General features: G+C 33.6%; 1 protein-coding gene across 1 annotated transcript; it reads left to right on the forward strand.

Moving 5' to 3' along the window:
• The first annotated feature begins 18628 nt into the window (after positions 1–18628).
• LOC126888666 (baculoviral IAP repeat-containing protein 2-like) lies at positions 18629–19393 on the forward strand. Its single transcript, XM_050657028.1, has one exon. The coding sequence runs from the start codon at positions 18629–18631 to the stop codon at positions 19391–19393; it is 765 nt and encodes a 254-aa protein (XP_050512985.1).
• Positions 19394–20444: the final 1051 nt, after the last annotated feature.

Raw genomic sequence — 20444 nt, forward strand, 5'->3', positions numbered from 1 at the left:
ATTAAATTAGCTCAATTTTTGATCTAAGGGGGACACATTTCTACGGTACACACATCTGTCATTTGTCAACCCCTTCCCTTCCACTTCTCCCACCCTTTATTCTTAAATAGGGAATATAGGTCGTGTGCTAGCTCATTTGAAAGGTTATTCAATTATCTATTCAGTGATATCAACATTAACATAATTATTTATATAGGGTGTCCAAGAAAAAATATTTTAATTACATTACTTGACACAAAAAGAAGAATATGTGTAATTTAATAGACATTGCTTTTCACTTAATTCCAAAATTCAAGCTGCTACCCATCTTCCACTCATAAAAATTGACCTGTTTTTATTTCCTTAAAATCTGATCAATACTGACAAATATCGAGGTGGACTCTTTTCTTTGGCCCACTGTATATTTACGTTAAATATATATTTTTTTTATTTAATAAACACCAATAAGATGCTTTAATGACATTACAGTCTGATCAAATAATAAATATGATCAATTACCTTTTTTCTTACCAAAATTACTACATACTAAAATCGTAATACCAAAGAAATAAGGACAAACTCAATATATTTATATTACTTATACAAAATTTACAACCAAGATGCAGTAGAAATAAACAAACCAAGACACGTTAAATACTACTACGTGGAGCAATACTAATAAATACCACTAGGAGCACTCCCGAATTATAATTTACAATGTACATATACATTGTAAATCCCAAATCATGATTTTCAAAGTTTATACATTGTAAATTATGATACGGGAGTGCTCCTAGTAGCATTTAACGTGTCTTGTTTTATTTATTTCTACTGCATCTTGAATGTAAATTTAGTATAGGTTCTGTTAATTTATGTATATCACAAATATTAACATGTTCCATCAATTAATACTGTGATTTTCAGCTAACTAACTCGAAGCATTTTTTCCTCTTGTGTTCTAGCCAGATACTTATTGACGAGGAGCTGGATGCCCTTAATATTGACGTGTTAAAAAAGTGGTTTTTCGTGACTCTTGGCAGATTTTTCAATGGTCTTGTTAACTATATCCATTTCTAGGTCCCTATCAAGGTCACTGTTCCCCTAGTACCAAGGCGAGTTGCTAAGGCTTATTAAAAGCATCTTTTCTAGGGAGTTGTTTGAAGATTTCACCAGCAATTAAATCAAACCCAGGTGCTTTCCTGAGATCGGTGTTTACTTTAATTTTGTTGATTACTTCTTTTTGGAGTGACCTATTTAATTTCACCTTTATGTGTAACGTTTTCCCATTAAAGTGTGTTATCACCTTCATTTGGTTGAAATTTTTCCTAGAGATATTCTCAATTGAAAATTGTTTATTTGAAGAGGAAGAGTGAAACAACCAATCAAAGGAAGACCGAAAATTGGTTACTTTAACAACTTATGAGACATTAAATTTGACCTTAAGGATGAAAGGAAAGAATAGAGGATTATTCTTATGAAAGGTGTAGGTCATAATGAACTGTAAGTATATTGATAAAGTTGATTAGTTATAGATATAAGACTGTTAGTACTCGAATACGTTACATAGATAATACTTTACATACGATATACAGACAATAGCCAATATTGCTACATTTACTTTTTTACTTTGAATTTTTCATTATTTTTAAATGTTTATTAAAAATAAATCCGAAAATATTAATCGATTGCTGACATTGCTCTGTTTTTGCCACAAGTTTAGGTTATTAATAATATAGCATAGATAAAATACTGAACGATCGTCGTTGTCTTAGATACTCAAATAATTTTTTTCTGTTTTCATGATATTTAATTTTTATAAAAATCTTAATTAATCTAAGCTAAAAAAAATTAAAGCTATCGATTTATCTGCCGTGTTCATCGCGAGTTTCACCCACACACAAAATACAAATATTTGTTATTTCATGAACCGTTAATAAAACTTTTTGACAAAAAATATACATTTCAAAGAGAATTTCTCTTTTACGTTTAACACTTTTTCTTTCCAAACATTTCATCAAAGCTTCTAATATTTGCTTGATTGGCTGTGACTACAGTTAAAGTAAATTAGCAAATACGAAGGAGGCCAATAATATTCTGGCCAAATCTCTAATTGGTCAATACTAATATTAACTCAATTTGTTTATATTGGCATACAGGTCATAGGTTTGACAGTATAATTATGCCAGTTGTTAGGTAAAAATGATAATGGTTTAATAAAATTCGGGAACTAACTGTACTACAATCACAATAAAGATGCACTAGAAATCAACAGATTAAGACACGTTGAATTTTACGAGGAGCACTCAGGAATGTATATATTGTAAATTCCAAATAATGATTTACAAAGCTTATACATTGTAAAACATGATTCGGGAGTGCTCCTCGGAACATTCAAGGTGTCTTTGTTTGTTTATTTCTAGTGCATCTTTATTGCGATTTTAGGATAGTGCTAATTTCAGGAACAGATAAAAAACATAAAAAAATGGTGTTTATCCAGAATGTAAACATGACATTATAATGCGGACATTATAATAAGAAATCCTCGAAATTCCAGATGACGTTGGAATATGATATTTTAAGTTTAATTCTAATAAGATGTTATTAACATTTAACCTTTAACTACCCGCGCATCAAGTTATAACATAATTACACGCGTGGCATACTTTGTACGCCACAAGAAAATACACTTAAAAACAGCGGATTTGTTTAATTTTTTTTTTGAAAAAATACACTTAGTTGTTTGTTATAAACCTTATTCGGCATCAGTGAATACTTGGAGTTCCTTTTCAGTAAGCCAATTGGGATTTATAACTGGAATCATGGAATAACTGGATTCCATGATAAATAAAATTACTAATAAAAAATTTTTTTAAATGTGATTTTTTACAGGAGAAAAAGTATTGTTTTCAAAGAAAAATATATTTTTTGCCATAATGACTAAAAAACAATTAAAATGTACTTATATTACGACTTACAGTAATATAATCCTGGGGTATATTGTCCACCACCGGAAACAACAAATAATAAAATGTTAATTATGATCTTTCCAGAACGCCGATTATAACGAAAATAAAACCAAATTGTAAAGCACATTCCAGTAATAGGTTAGAAAAATAAGCAAGGTCAAAAATTAAATTTTAAAATATATTTCCAGTAGAATTCTTATATCTTGGCGTACAAAGTACGCCAGCGCGTGTAGTTAAAGGTTAAGGCATTGAACAGAAAATCTAACGATATAAAAACAATATCAGTTTATAGTTTTGCATCACATGTTTAATATGCGTTGAACTTGAACTCCAGTTGTTATTATTTAGATTGGTATAAAATATGCCGAGGAATCAGTATTATGATATAGATAGATAGTAACTATGTATGTATAGGTTGATGCATTATGAATCATTGTTGTTATTATTTACATTTGTCCGTTAGCCCTTCAATAAATTATAATGTATTGAAGACGTATTAATTTTATTTAATTGATTTGGACCAAAAAGGCAATAAAACACAGTCATTTATCTCAATGTGCCGTGGCAGTAACTTCAATTATTTATGTTCAGGGACTCCAAAAATTCCCGAGTAACAAAATCTGGCCTTTAATATACTGATTTTGACGTGTTTATGTACTTTTAGATGCACTTTATGCACGGTAAATATATATATCCGGGGTGTCATATCGGCTGACGCCGCATCCCCACACCTAACCGCCATCTATTTCTATCCTGGGCATCTTCCTCTTCCAAATCTCGGTGTTCCATGGCCTTCCTTATCGTGTCATTCCAGGATAGTCTTGGTCTTCCCCTTTTCTTCCTACATGGGGGTTTCCATTTCAGGAGTTTCTTTGGCCATCGTTGGTCGTCCATTCTAAGTAAGTGACCGACACGGTAAATGCAATTACGTATTTGCACCCATTTTTCTATTATAGACTTTTTTCCTCACGTCGCGCGTCGTACTGTGTTTCCAAATGCCGAAACGGTGGTCATGAACCTTTAAAAGCGTATATTGTTCATACACTTCGGAATTACTTTCGTCCTTGAGAGTTTTTGGCATAACTGATTACGAATCTGACATTGTTTTGAGAAACAAAATGGCGGATCCAACAGGGCGGAAAGAAATTGAAAATTTCAATCAATACTAAAAATTTTTTGTCAAATTTAGTATTTTAAAGTCGCTGATTAAAAATCTAACATTAAATTTTTGAAATACAAAATGGCGGATCCAATTTGGCCGAAATAAATAAGAAAATTTTAACGCATATTTGTTTGAAAATTTATAGTATAAGGGGCTTTTAAAATTGATGACTACCAATACATTTTCTTTTTCAAGTACAATATTCAGAATCTATTATTTATGTACAACCGGCCATACATTGTAACGGGTAGTTCTTTTAAGGACGACAGACTCAGTAAAACACAAGTTAAAAATGAAGCAAATATATTAAAGATAATTATATACAGTTTAAAACAAATAAAATAAAATATAATTCCATCTTATGCAAAGGAAAAACAATATTAAACTTTATTACAGCCATCCGATCATATCAGCAACATTAAAATAATACGATAAACCATATATACAATAACAATATTGCTACGTTAAATCAACATAGCCTGAAGACCGAATTTCACTACAATGCAGTCACTCGCTCCTTGCTACTACCGCCTACTGCGATAACAATTGCGACAAGACTCCACGTCACTACGGTGGCGTCTACCTAGGCATAGTCCCATCTCACAAACGGTGCATCTTTGCCAAGCCAGCCAAAGCTCGTTCAATACGCGAGCATCAGCTGTTGAGCCATAGTTAGTTGAATACGCTAACCATGACTGATTTTCTCATTCTCCTAGCTCGTCTTAAATATGCTCTCGATGCCCTCTCCTTCAGTTTCCCCCAGCGGTGCTATGAAGAAGGAATGCGCAAACACGGACACTCCATCGATCGTCTCTGGTAATAGCAGCTCATCGCTTGCCGAGGTATCATATCGTTACAACATGCGCAAAAATCGCCAGAATCATATAATAGGCATAATTTTACATTTTTTATTCAAACAACTGCCAGCAATGCAAAGGCAGTTCAAGGCAGTTAAACCAATGTGATTCTGTATCTTCTGACTGTACAATTTACGTATTATATAGGAAGATTCTGCATCTTCTGACTGTACATTTTGAGATTAGTAAACATATTCGCAGAATTATGTACATTTTGGATTTGTTTTTACGAAATTTTGATTATTTTAAGTATATTTTTATTGTTTATTCATTAACAAATATTAGAGTTAACTTTCATCATACATTAATACGCACTTAAAAAAGAAGAATCTCCTTTACAGCAATAAAATTGCTGAAGTACAAAACGTTTTACAGCATTTTGAATATACGCGATCTTTTTTACTTTCACTGCCGACCAAAATAAGGTCGTACATGGCTTATATCACTTGTCCCGGAGTTATGAATAAGAATGGATCAGGTCTGAACACAAAGCAAAAAGTTGTAAGTTGATAGGTGCAATACTTGATTTATTCCAGTGTTTTTTGTTCTAAATATCCTGGTCTAATAGATAAACACAGAACATGTTTTAGTTACAGAATTTCAATTGACTTCAATAATCTAAGCAATTCAGTTCAATTAAATAGCAGTAATAGCTTATTATATTGATTCCAAATCCAGTCTTATGTAGACTTACAAGAAAATATCCCAACACTTATGTTTCCGTAAAATCCAACAGGTATAACACTTGATGTGGAAAGTTTCGAACAGTATTCTAAACACGCTCTAGAGCCACTTACGATTATAAAACAATTATAACTCAAATTTGATACAGTTTCACGAACCGAACGACGCCGTTAGAGCCGAGCATGGCTACAGAAGTTTAAGTGTTTAGTCCTAAATTAAATAGTTAAGTAGTGTTTAGTTTCCTTTTGACTTGTTTACTACTATAAGTCTAACAACATACGAAATTTAGTCCACTAAAATTAAAAGAAAAAATTAAAAATAAGGAATTAAAATTATTGTCGTGTAATATTGTGTTGGTAGAGAGTAGAAGTTTATATGGATAGTCTTTTTCGTCGTTAACGATATAAGCTTGTTCAATTAAATAACGCAAGGAAATCATAACGTTATACAATTAGTAGCGTAGTCATCATGCTGAATGACGGGATATTTGAACCGATGAAAATGAAAGTCAACTTAATGCATATCTGAGGAATACAGTGGTTTATTATAGAAATTGTTTAAAAACATTTAATAAAACCATATGTCAATGAAAATAACCAAGAAATGTCAACAGTTAAGTTGCCAATCTACTCTAGCAATATAAATTCTAAATTTTTCATATAAAATACAAATAACTGGACTAGAGTAACATAACCTACTTTCACTTAAACATAATATTGCATATTATGCAAGGTAAACGCAACAACAAGGACTTGAATCTGGAAAATAAATGAAATTCTATTGAACATTTAATGTAAATAGAAATATAACGAGAGATCCACAATTATTGGGATCAAAGCTAGCCGTGCAATAAATTACGTATGTTTTGTTTTAATCTGAATTTGTAATATCATTGGTTTATCAATTAATATTGATTAACATTATAAAACGTAAAAATCAGTCAAAACCTTTAACACAGAACTTTAATCAAAAATAAAAAGAATTTACAAAATTATAAGTAACAATAATAAATAAAATCACCAACATCTCTACATAACCTAACTTTTTTTGTTAAGTTGACGTACACTGCAAAGTTTACGTAAACTGGAAAGTATATCTGAATAATTAAGAATAGACATGCACTGTATAGGTATCTCTGTCGTTCAGAGCCACCTATCGTAACGATAATTTTGGATCACACGTTATTATTATGAACCCGTTGAGTACCTTACATTCATTTTTTGTCTTCTAAAAGTTTTCTGCTAATGGCTTGGTACACTTACGTAGTTCTTTATTGTCTTCGTTTACTCCTTCATTATTTTAATCAATCATTTTCTATCCATGGTATGGCAATGGTCCAGTTTTATCTTAATCATCATCTGCAGTATTTAGATCCAAGTAAAAAGTATGATTGTACGGAAAGGATAAACGGTAGCAGAGCAGATCGATCATGTCTTGTTTTTTTAGGTCCTCAAGAGATCTCTTTGATGGATAACGTATTTTAGCACATTTTTTAATGCTGCTGAAATTATTTTTCTTTCAGTCAGATTTAAATTTAGAACACGATTTCACCATAGTCTGCAATATAGTCTGATCTGTTCAATTATCAAGCAGTTCACAGGATTGTTCTCAGTGATTTTCTTCAATCTTGCTCATATACCTCTATAAATTATTAATTGAAAAAACTCTTCATTTTTCATTTTATTTACAATGAGATTCTTTTTATTTTTACAACTTACCACGCCAGTCTTCAGGAACTAGACGCATCTGTAAAAATATTAGTACATTTGGACGTTAAGAGGTGACTCAAATTTTTTTGCAGAAATTGCTAGAAAATAATTCAAATAATAATATTTGAGTTATCCTCCCTCTCAAAAAGGTCCGGAACATTGTTTAAATAATCAAAATATCAAAAAATAAAGGAAAAATTCGATTTTTTTCTTCGTTTTTTGATTATAACTTTAAAAGTATTTATTTTCGAGGAAAGTTGTACTGACATAAAAGTTGCGTAAATAAATTTTCTATAATACAGAATTGGTTAAAAATTTACAAAACAGTCACCCTTGTTGCAAAATAACAATAATTGCGAAAAAACCATACAAAAACAAGTATTCGTATTTTACGTTTTTCAACCATTTATGCTACACTTAGGACCTTCATATTTCACCCAGGAAAACACTATGATACAGTAAAATAATACTGTAAATTTCATTAAGATCGTTTCAATAGATTTTGCAAACTAAATTTTGCAATCCAGTTTTCTCAAAAAAAAATCATTTTTTCAAAATGTTACAGGACTGGAAATAAAGCAGATAGCAAGTTAATTTTTTTTTTGCTTATAGAAGTGTACTGTACCTTTTATTTGAAATTGGTCAAATTAAAATCGATTAACTACTACGGCGTTAGGAAGTTTTTTAAATAAACATTCATTTTTGGTGTTACGCGCAGGACAGCGGATAGTTTGCTCTGATTGGGCATTCCAATGACCTTTGATAATGATTGATACATTTTAATTTTTATTACATTTCGATATAAATAAATAAATTTGTTTATTCCAAAATAAAAACACATACTATATCCTTTGAAATAACACTTTTTTTAGCAAAAACTTTCTTTGTTCATATATTTTAACTTAGAGAATAAAAGTTTATTATTTTTAAACATATGCAATTGTTTAAACAATATTTCACAAACAATAATAAAATTAGTTTGATTATTGTGGAATTAAAATATTAAAATACAACAAAATATAGAGTAAGAAAATAATATATTAGATAAAGATTGGAAGAAATTTTTGTGGAAATTAACTTGTGTGAATCGAACACCGCTGTCCTGCGCGTAGCACCAAAAATTAATGTTTTTAAAAAATTTCCTGACGCCGTTGTAATTAATCGATTTTAATTTTGAAAATTACAAATGAAAGGTACAGTACACTTCGATAAGCAAAAAAAAATAACTTGCTATCTGCTTTATTTTCAGTCCTGCAACATTTAAAAAAAAAATGAATTTTTTTTGCGAAAGATAGATTGCAAAAATTTATTTTGCAAAATCTATTAAACCGATCTCATTGAAATTTACAGTGTTATTTTAATATATTATAAAGCTTTTTTGTGTAAAATATGAAGGTCCTAAGTGTAGTATAAATGGTTGAAAAACGTTAAATGCGAATACTTGTTTTTGTATGGTTTTTTTCGCAATTATTGCTATTTTGCAACAAGTGTAGGAAATTTAATTACGCAACTTTTATGTTGGTACAACTTTTCTCAGAAATGAAAAGTTTTAAAGTTATAATCAAAAAACCAATAAAAAAATCGAATTTTTCCTTCATTTTTTTACATTTTGATTATTTAAACAATGTTCCTGACCATTTTGAGTGGGAGGATAACTCAAATATTATTATTTGAGTTATTTTCAAGCAATTTCTGCAAAAAAATTTGAGTCACCTCTCAACGTCCATCTCAAAACAGATGCGCCCTGGACAAAACAGATGCGCTCGTTGTTATGCTGCTGATTTTATATTACCAAAATCAGTGTCGCTTGGTAAATATGAATTGCCTGGAACTAAAAACTTGTAATCTGTGGTATTAATGTTAGTCACATTACTCCAAACAAACCTCATTCTAATGACAAACACATCCGTTTGTGGAGGTCGCGATTTCGACCTCCACAAGTATCCCTTTTAATAATTACATGCTTTTTTAATTTGCTTTTACTTTATTAAACATGAAAAAATTTCCTTTGGCCTCTTTCGGCTGTGTTTTCATTCCATACAAGAAAATATCCAGAATCTTTCTCAAAATCATTTACTTCAAAGTTGAAGCAGTGGAGGTTTCGTTTGTAGTAGTTAACTGTTAACACTGGGTAGGGTAATGATTTTGTAATTTTATTCATCATATCTCATGCAATCTCTACCTAATTAAGTCTTCCTTAGGTAAACATCATGATCAAGTAGTATCTTATGTTGCTGGCTCAAATCAGGTTAGATATTTTAATTTTGTATTTATCGCACACTTGCATTTGTCTTTCTTAGGAATGTAAGATATGCAAGCTTGAATTTCTTTGTTGCAATATTTTACCTTTATTTGGCATATAGCGCTGTCCAGAATTTCAGGCTGCTTCGCTATGACTTGCTTATGTTTTAAAGGGAGTCAAAATGGCTACTACATAATTTTATACTTGTTAGAGGGTCCCATTTCTGTTGGTTTATTATTAGAAAATGAATTCAGATTTCCATCTTCATTTGATAAACTATAAGAATGCGTTAAAAGCCTACTTACTGCATAAAGTATTTCTTTTTCTAGTGCCGACTCCACTAATAAAGGTTGGCTATAACCACTGCAAATTCGTCTCTATCTCCTGTTTTTATAAAAAGCGTCTGTGTATTTTACCCAGTCCAGTCGCGAATGTTCTTCTTCTTCTTCTTCTTTTTTATAGGCAGTACTACCTGTTTTTCTTCAACGGTGCGTTTCATTCTGCCCCTAAGTTGTCTTTCCATCTTTTCCTTGGGCGTCCTATACTTCTCCTGTCTAAGGGTGACTTGTCCCTGGCTATTCTTACTATCCTTGATTCAGACATCCTGCTCATGTGCTCATTCCACTCTTCTTTTCTGTTCTTTACTCAGGTATTTATATTGTCTACCCCACATATGCGTCTGATTTCCTCACTTCTTACCCTATCCTGTAGTCCTTTTCCAGCAATCCTTCTTAAGATCTTCATTTCGTTGGTTTCCAGATGTCTTCGTGTTTTGCTTGTATCTGGTCTTGTTTCGGCCGTGTAAATCATAACTGACCTAATAACTGACATATATTCGGGCCTTTGTTTCCAATGTTAGGTGTTTGTTTTTCCAAATTGTGTCGTTTTAGGCATCCGGCCGTTCTACTGGCTTTAATTATTTGGTCTTTTACCTCTTCGATATTGTTGTCGGCTGCTAGATTAGTTCCCAGATATTTGAAAGCTATTACTTGTTGTATAATTTGATTGTCTAACTCCAATTTGCATCTTATTGGTTCTTTGGCAATTACTAAGCTTTTTGTTTTTTGGGCTGATATTTTCATATTTATTTCTGTTGCGTTAATGTTGAACTCGTGCAGTAATCTTTGTAGGTCGTCTTCGCACTCTGCTACTAACACGGTGTCATCAGCGTAACAGGGTATTTTTACCTCTCTATTGCTCATTTTGTACACTCTTTTTTTCTTCACTTGTTTTATTATTGCATCCAATATTATGTTAAACAGTAGAGGGCTCAGTGAATCTCCTTGCCTGATTCCTGTGTTTGTTTCTATGGGTTCTGTTATTATTCCATTGACTTTCATTTCTATTTTATTTCCTACATATAATAATATGTTTTCCATCAGTTTTATGATATCCAGTGGTAAATTTTTCTCATATAGTAGGTGTATCACATCTTTTAACTGGATTTTATCAAACGCTTTCTCTAGGTCTATGAAACAAAAAAAGGCTGGTTTGTTATATTCTAATGATTTCTCCGCTATTTGCATTATCACAAAACTGCATCGTTACATGATCTTCCACTTCTAAATCCTTGTTGTTCATCCGATTTATTTATGCACGCCATTATCTTCCCATAATTATTTTTGTTGTGAGTTTCAGTATAGTGCTCAGTAAATTTATCCCTCTATAGTTATTGGGGTCGGCCCTATCACCTTTATTAAATAACGCTGTCATTTGAGTGGTTCTCCATTCTTCTGGAATTCGAATGTTCTTCAGCCAGAATATTAGTCGTCTACCAGGACTCCATTTTTATTCGATTTTAACCTTCGATTTTAACCTTTGGCCTAGGCCAAACTAGTTTATCCCAATATTAATACGGACACTGTAGGAGCTACTACTAGTACGGCCTAGTATAAACATTATAGTGTATCTCTAAAGCCAAAATGAATAGATAAACTGAATAAAATATTCTTTAATTGGAAAATACCTAATCATTTTTATTAAAAAGGTTCGTCGTTAACACTAGTGAACAATTATTGGTAGGTAATACAAACAATCATATTATTATAAAAAAATTTCAGTGTTTTTTATAAACGCAATATACCTGAATTATAAAAATTAAAATTAATTTTTCCATGGGGTGCCTTGGTGACATTTAGAATTGCGGAGTATCATTTCCTTTGTGCACTTGCCTCTGTTTGTGCAACAGCTCTTGTTCCAGCTGCATTTGACAAAACCTTGTCCGATCCAACTGAATCTCTCTCAGCTAAAATCCTTAGCGATATTTTAGAGATAATTTATCTAACTTTTTGGGGTATTAGTGTCTCTAAAAGATTTTTAGATTTTTTTTACAGATCAGAATTCGACATTTGCCGTCAAACTTTTTTAGAGATAGTAAATATCAAGTAAGGCTCTGAAATATCGTTAAGGATTTCAGCTGCAAGAGGTTCAGTTGGATCAGGACAAGATTTTGTCAAATGTAACGACAACAAAAACTGTTCCACAAACAGATGCAAGAGCAAGAAGCCAATGAAAATCTGCAATTCTAAGTGTCACCATAACACTCCATGGACAAATAAATAACTTTTATAATTGAGGTAAAATTATTGCTCTTATAAAAAACCCTAATTAGTTTTTATAATATAATTGTTTGTATCACCAATTTCCATATTTTTTAATGACGAGCCATTATATTTTAATGAAAATGATATTTTCCAATTATTACACAGTATTTTGTTTAGTTTATCTATTTATTTTGGTTTTGTAGGTATATTATAAAGGCATTACTAGTTTATCCTGAACTGTCCGTATCAATATCAGGATAAACTAGTTTGGCCTAGGACAAACTAGTTTATATTTGAAAAAGAGTATACCTAAAAGAGTGTATATTTGAAAAATCTGACGGTTTGAGCGGGGCGTAAGGAAATGGGTGCAGAGATTTTAGATCGCAAAACTAAAAAATACTTGTTCCATGTTTTTGAAAAATGTATCGAATGATACCAAATATGACCCCCACGGAGGGGGTTGGGGATTACTTTAATCCTAAATAGGAGCCCCATTTTTGTATTGCAGGTTCGGATTCTGGGTGTTAATGGGTTAAAATCTTAGACAAGAGCCCCCATTTTTTAATGCAGATTTGGATTCCTTACGTAAAAATAAGTAACTAGTATTCGAGACATTTTTTCGAATTATGGGTAGATGGCGGAGTAATCGAAAAAAAAACATTATTGGAAATGGAAACTTATGTTAAAAAATGGAAAGTCCCCACGTAAATGAGTAGTTAAGGGTCACTTCACAGCAGTTTGAAAACACTCTTGGGACGCTCGGTGTGGTATGATGCGGGGGTGGTACGTGTGGTATGATGCGGGGGTTGTTTGTGATAGGGGGGGGGGTGGTATGATACGGGGTTGGTTGTGATACGGGGTGGTATGGGGGTTGATAGGGGGGTTGTGGTACGTGTGGTACGGGGTTGATACGGGTTGTGATACGGGTGTTGTATGATACGGGAGGGTAGCATGATTTGTGTGAGAAGGGTGTGGTTGATAAGGGGATTGTAGTGACGGATCGATGGGGCCAGGTGTATTAAATAAATATATTGAGGCTGGGGGGGGGGTACTTTTGTGTGGGTGGAAGGGAATGGTTGTGCGTTAAGAGTCGTGTATGTATGTAGGGTTTTGTAGGAGTTGGGTTAATGGAACAAGAACTGGCCATGCTACAACGGTAGTAAAATAGTGGCTGGGTAAGAAATGTTATGTATTATTAGCACAAAAATCAAGACAAAGGAAATACAATGAACAACTCTAAAGCACATCAAAAATTATGAGGTTCTAGTGTCAAACAAACAAAAAATACATGCATAGAATAATAAAATAATCATAATAATAATAAAATATAACTAAAATGGACCGGAAAATAACACACCTTTAAAAAAAAAAAGAATACAGCAAGCGTTATGTATAAATCATCAATTGTGTAAAACAGTAAGTGTCGAATACAACAAAAAATTGAACAAGAACTCTCCATGCTACAACGGTAGTAAAATAGTGGCTGGGTAAGAAATGTTATGTATTATTAGCACAAAAATCAAGACAAAATGAAATACAATGAACAACTTTAAGCACATCAAAAATTATGAGGTTCTAGTGTCAAACAAACAAAAAATACATGCATAGAATAATAAAATAATCATAATAATAATAAAATATAACTAAAATGGACCGAAAAATAACACACCTTTAAAAAAAAAGAATACAGCAAGCGTTATGTATAAATCATCAATTGTGTAAAACAGTAAGTGTCGAATACAACAAAAAATTGAACAAGAACTGTCCATGCTACAACGGTAGTAAAATAGTGGCTGGGTAAGAAATGTTATGTATTATTAGCACAAAAATCAAGACAAAATGAAATACAATGAACAACTTTAAGCACATCAAAATTATGAGGTTCTAGTGTCAAACAAACAAAAAATACATGCATAGAATAATAAAATAATCATAATAATAATAAAATATAACTAAAATGGACCGAAAAATAACACACCTTTAAAAAAAAAAGAATACAGCAAGCGTTATGTATAAATCATCAATTGTGTAAAACACTAAGTGTCGAATACAACAAAAAATTGAACAAGAACTGTCCATGCTACAACGGTAGTAAAATAGTGGCTGGGTAAGAAATGTTATGTAATATTAGCACAAAAATCAAGACAAAGGAAATACAATGAACAACTTTAATCACATCAAAATTATGAGGTTCTAGTGTCAAACAAACAAAAAATACATGCATAGAATAATAAAATAATCATAATAATAATAAAATATATCTAAAATGTACCGAAAAATAACACACCTTTAAAAAAAAACAGAATACAGCAAGCGTTATGTATAAATCATCAATTGTGTAAAACAGTAAGTGTCGAATACAGCAAAAAATGTGGGCAAAAACAAACGACACATCAATGTGATAACCATAGACTAATAAAATAGCCATAATAAAAAATATGCGTAAATATAACTAAAAACATACCTTAAAAAGCAGAATGCAGCAAAAAACGTTTGATGATAAAAACAAGTAACAACAAAAAACATATTGGAAGTGAACGGAGTAAAAAACGAGCAAACTACCGATATGTGTTAAGCATTTACTTGTAATTGTAAAAACAGTTGTCGAAAAAACATTATGCACTACAAACGCGGACCGGAATGTGTGGACGTCTAACTCTACGCTCTACGACGACGACGGTACGAATGTACGATAGAAAAATGTTTTTGTAAAAATCGGTACAGAAAAACAGGACACATAAGAAAAACAAGTGATAAACAACGAAACACTGATAACCCTTCAACGAAAGTTCTTGGCGAGAAAATACAAAAACTGTCGAGCACACGGTTGTTATCAGCAGTAGCGGTTTTCGCCAAAACCACTAAAAGAAAGAATCGAGAATAATAAGATTGAAAAATATTACACTTAATTTTGATTAAAAATATTGGATAAAAATATCTAGGAATGTATATGAATATTTTTTACAATAAAAAGTCCCGCTAGATTTACCCCCTCAAAAATAGTAGCAAAAAAAAAGGTAATTAATTGCTGAGCAATAGGTCTGCCAATAGATCGAATAATATGTTTGTGACTGATAAAATCAATCGACTCGATGGTTTTGACAAACACAAATATGTTTTGCATATGGCCCCTGATATTCTTATTATTATTGACTAGCAAAAACCAATATTGACCAATAGGTCCTTTGACAAAACAAAAATATGTTTACGACAAACAACCCAAAAAGACCCTGAAAACCTGTATAAAAGGGGTGTGCTTGTACGAAATGCTTCACATCACAAGTTCTAGTGTCGTAGTGACTATTTGGTAAGTACTCTCTTTTATTATTGTGAATTGTACAATGTATTTATTTGTGTTACCCGTATATTCAATTGTCCATAAAAATAACCATGCTAATAGTGTGTAGACTTATGAAGTAGTAGGCTAAAACAAACGTTATTACAGGTACAGCCCTATATCATAGAACACGCCGCAAGTACCCGCATCTCTCTCCTAGTTCTCGTGAAAAAGACAGAAGGACCAGGCAAAAACAACCCAGGCAGCCATCTCCATTCCTAGTTTCTCTCTTGGCCCAGCGGCTGCTGTGAGTGTTACAGAACGTCAAACATTCCTCCACTTGTGTGAAAGGCTGCAAATCACAAGTTCTAGTGACTATTTGGTAAGTACTCTCATTTATTATAGTGTATTGTACCATGTATTTATTAGTGCTACCCATATATTCAATTGTCCATAAAAAATAAACATGCTAATAGTGTGTAGACTTATGAATTAGTAGGCTAACACAAGCGTTATTACAGATACACTCCTACGTACGACAAAACTGCATCGCGCCTAGTTCTCGTGACAACATCAGAAGGACCAGGCAAAAGCAACCCAGGCAGCCATCTCCATTCCTAGTTTCTCTCTTGGACCAGCGGCTGTGTACTTCAGAACACAAACAAGCAAAACCCACAGTATCTTCAAAAGGAAACAAAGGACAGATACAGTAAGTACTCAAGAGTATGTTTTTAAACTATTTTTTATTAAAATATTAACGTAACAGCCACATAAGTACAACATCTTTATTCCGATCTATATAAAGATATACATTTACACCCTTAACAGTTCCTAAAGCCGTTGAGTGTCTGGGCTTTGAGCAGCCCCCGAAGCCGTACTGAACAACAATAGGTAGCGTCTACAATAAAAAAAAATACGTCAAAAACACTCTCTTAACCAAAAGTCTAGGTGTTAGCTGTTTTATAAAAAATCTCATGCTCTGTGTATTATCTTAGATATGTTTTCTTTGTAGTTTTATTAAAAAAAAAACGTCCAGACATTTTTCGTTCGTCTTCTTCTTCTTTGATGCCCTCACTTCTTCATCCGTGACTCTCGCACTTCTTCGTTCTTCTTCTTCTTCTTCTACTTCCTCGTCATCTTCTTCTTCTTCTTCTTCTTCTTCTTCTTCTTTGACTTCTTCTTCTTTGATGCTCTCACTTCTTCATCCGTGACTCTCGCACTTCTTCGTTCTTCTTCTTCTTCTACTTCCTCGTCATCTTCTTCTTCTTCTTCTTCTTTGACTCTCGCACTTCTTCGTACTTCTTCGTCTTCTTCTTCTTCTTCTTCTTCTTCTTCGGAGGCTCCGTAGCCTGTCGGTGGTGGTATCTGAATGTTTCAGAGTCATCTGTTAGCGTGTCTCTGATGGCGTCTGTTACCCTGTGCTAGCCTCAGTTAGCGTGTCTCTGATGGAGTCTGTTACCCTGTGCGTGTCTCTGATGGCGTCTGTTACCCTGTGCTAGCCTCTGTTAGCGTGTCTCTGATGGCGTCTGTTACCCTGTGCTAGCCTCTGTTAGCATGTCTCTGATGGCGTCTGTTACCCTGTGCGTGTCTCTGATGGTGTCTGTTACCCTGTGCTAGCCTCTGTTAGCGTGTCTCTGATGGCGTCTGTTACCCTGTGCTAGCCTCTGTTAGCGTGTCTCTGATTGCTTCTGTTACCCTGTGCTAGCCTCTGTTAGCGTGTCTCTGATTGCTTCTGTTACCCTGTGCTAGCCTCTGTTAGCGTGCCTCTGATTGCTTCTGTTACCCTGTGCTAGCCTCTGTTAGCGTGTCTCTGATGGCGTCTGTTACTCTGTGCTAGCCTCTGTTAGCGTGTCTCTGATGGCATCTGTTACCCTGTGCTAGCCTCTGTTAGCATGTCTCTGATGGCATCTGTGTAAACTGAAATATTTGTACAACTTTGCTTTCAACGTTCTAATAACTCTTTCACAAATGGCAGCCTTTTTAATCGTGTAGGTGCTGTAATGATTAATTTCGTGTTTTTTCATTAAATTTTGAAATTTTTTGTTGTAAAATTCGGTTCCCTGATCGGATTGTAGGTTCTTCGGCACTCGTCGAGTATGGGCGAGAATATCCGAAAATGTCCGAGTAATTTCCTCACCGGTTTTAGTCTTTAGAGGGTGTGTCCAAACAAACTTTGAAAAAACCAGTTTTCCGTATGCTTCTTGCACCAAGATCGAAACTTCTCTTCATTTCATGAGTCTGACTATTCCCTGCTAATCGTAATGTCATGTCCCAGGGAGTTATGTTAGCTAACTTCTTTTTGTTTTCATGCTGCTATATTTTTGCAACGTATCTCTTTTCTTGTTTATGTTTATTTTTTACGCTGCTTATTATGACAGAAGCATCTATCGAAAAGGCATCATGCTATTTAGCACCTGCTACCCCAGTTTCTCTGCAAGTTGGTGTGTAAGCCTAAATTTATGCATTCTCTTTACAAAGATGTTCATGGTTGGTGCTTAACAATGTTTCGAATTCTTTTACATGATATTCAGAATTCTTCGTCTTCTTCTTCGTCTTTATGTACTACACTCGCTACATCAGTATATTATAGTTAAGTGTTTCTTACCTGTTCCCAGGGAGACAACCAACTCCTAGCTCGAGCTACCGCGTCTTTCTCAATATGTTCTACAAAAAAACATATTTAAAACATTGTTTATTTATTGCGGTTTTCGTGTTTCTTACCCATTTTTTGCACAAACACTTTAGTCGTAGTATAGAATACAAATAAAAAACCTATAATGTTACAAATGCTTATCAATATATGATACGACGTATCCCTTTTTATAGATGGATCAGCTATGCACACTGCGCAAAGTTGTTTATGTGAAGGTGTGCTTATTCTGTGGTAAACCCTTTGTCAAAGTGGAGCAGCATCTCAAACAATACCTCACATGCCATAGATGCAAAAAAACATATAAGACTGTTAAAGGGAGATTGAATCATGTATGTAAACATGTAAACATTAACCAGCCTTTAGCAACAGTAAGCAAGTGCAAGGCCCCGGCTAAAAGACGAGATCAAGCTATGTAAAAGGGTGATAAAAGGTAGAAATGTGTGCAATGAACCCTCTCAGGTACCATTTCTTAACAACAATGTATCATCTACATATACTGTTGTATTAACGCTACAGCCTTATTGTATTACCTAGTGTTTTTCGTTATTTTAGAAAAATGGTCACAACACATCTGTTATACCCAGTACTCATCGAGCGTTTGAAGTCTTTTGATGAGTGGATACCAATCCACCCTATAAAACCAATAGTACTAGCTGTATGTGGCTATTCTTATACGGGGGTAAACGATAAAGTCTTGTGTGTTGCGTGTGGTGTAGTTGTTAATAATTGGCTGGCAGGTGACATACCTTTAGATAAACATAAAGACGATTGTTGTTTTCTTGCAGCATATAAACAAGCTCAAAGATTACGGGATGTCCAAACACGGTTAGACACTTTTCCGTATCGGTGTACCTCAGTTGAACAACACGCTGAGTTTGGTTATTTTTATGAAGATGAGGAAGTATACTTTTTAACGAATAAGGATATTTCTTTAAATAGTGTTAGAATAGCCACTTTTAAGAACAAACCAGGCGAACGTGATCCTCTGCGTGTTCAAAACGATATCAGATCTGCCGAAAACGGCATTATATACACAGGGCCTCTTTATCGAACGATAAGCAGCAAATACTGTGTAATAGTTGATGTATACATGAACGAGGAACAAGAAACAAATGTTGTAGCAGACACAAGCGTACTACATGCAACAGTTGCAAACAAGATGATAGATCAGCGTCTTATTTGTAAAATCTGTTTACTTAAGGAAATTAACACGGTTACTCTGCCATGTCGACACGCGACATTTTGTCGAGAATGTTCTCACTTACCCAGAACCACATGTTGTCTATGCAGAACTCCCATAGAATATATAGCAATGCTGTAGGATCAGTGTTATATGCTTCTTCTTTTCGTTTATCAATTCGTCTTTTCGTCTGTCAACTCTTCTTGTCATTAAACGTCACAGGTCATCCGTCATTTCTTCTTTTACGCAACGTGAAGATAGCGTCAATTCTTCTCCTTCTTCATCTCTCTCTCTCTCTCTCTCTCTCTCTCTCTCTCTCTCTCTCTCTCTCTCTCCATCTCTCTATCTATCTCTCTATCTATCTATCTATCTATCTATCTATCTATCTATCTATCTATCTATCTATCTATCTATCTATCTATCTATCTATCTCTCTCTCTCTCTCTCTCTCTCTCTCTCTCTCTCTCTCTTCTCTAAGGGGTTTCTCATACATCACAGTTTCTGAGTTTTGCTAAAAACTATAAGCCTTTGTTGTTTCAGATGGGTCGTGCAGCCGTGACGGTTCTCCACACTATGAAACAGCTGTTATGCGTAAATTGTAGAACATATCAAATATGTATGGGTCAGCCCTGTACAAATAATCTTGCAAATTTTCGGTGCCATTTTTGTCGAACGGGTGAGGAAGGTTTGAATCATTTTAAAAAATACACAGCACGGGGTAATAAACGTTCCACAACGTCAGCTAAAAAACCTCCAATGCTTTAGCATACATCTCTCGCTCTCTCTCTCTCTCTCTCTATCTCTCTATCTATCTATCTATCTCTCTATCTCTCTATCTATCTATCTATCTATCTATCTATCTATCTATCTATCTATCTATCTATCTATCTATCTATCTATCTATCTCTCTCTCTCTCTCTCTCTCTCTCTCTCTTCTCTTCTCTAAGGGGTTTCGCATATATCACAGTTTCTGTGTTTTGTTAAAAACTATAAGCCTTTGTTGTTTCAGATGGGTCGGTCTGCCATGAAAATGCTCCACCGTACGAAAGTGTTATTGTGTAGAAATTGCGGAAAATATAAAGTATGTGTAAGTCAGCCCTGTACAAATAATCTTGCAAATTTTCGGTGCCATTTTTGTCGAACGGGTGAGGAAGGTTTGAATCATTTTAAAAAATACACAGACCGTGGTAAT

The sequence above is a fragment of the Diabrotica virgifera genome, chromosome 7 (assembly GCF_917563875.1).
Source record: "Diabrotica virgifera virgifera chromosome 7, PGI_DIABVI_V3a".
In the NCBI taxonomy this organism is placed as follows: domain Eukaryota; kingdom Metazoa; phylum Arthropoda; class Insecta; order Coleoptera; family Chrysomelidae; genus Diabrotica; species Diabrotica virgifera.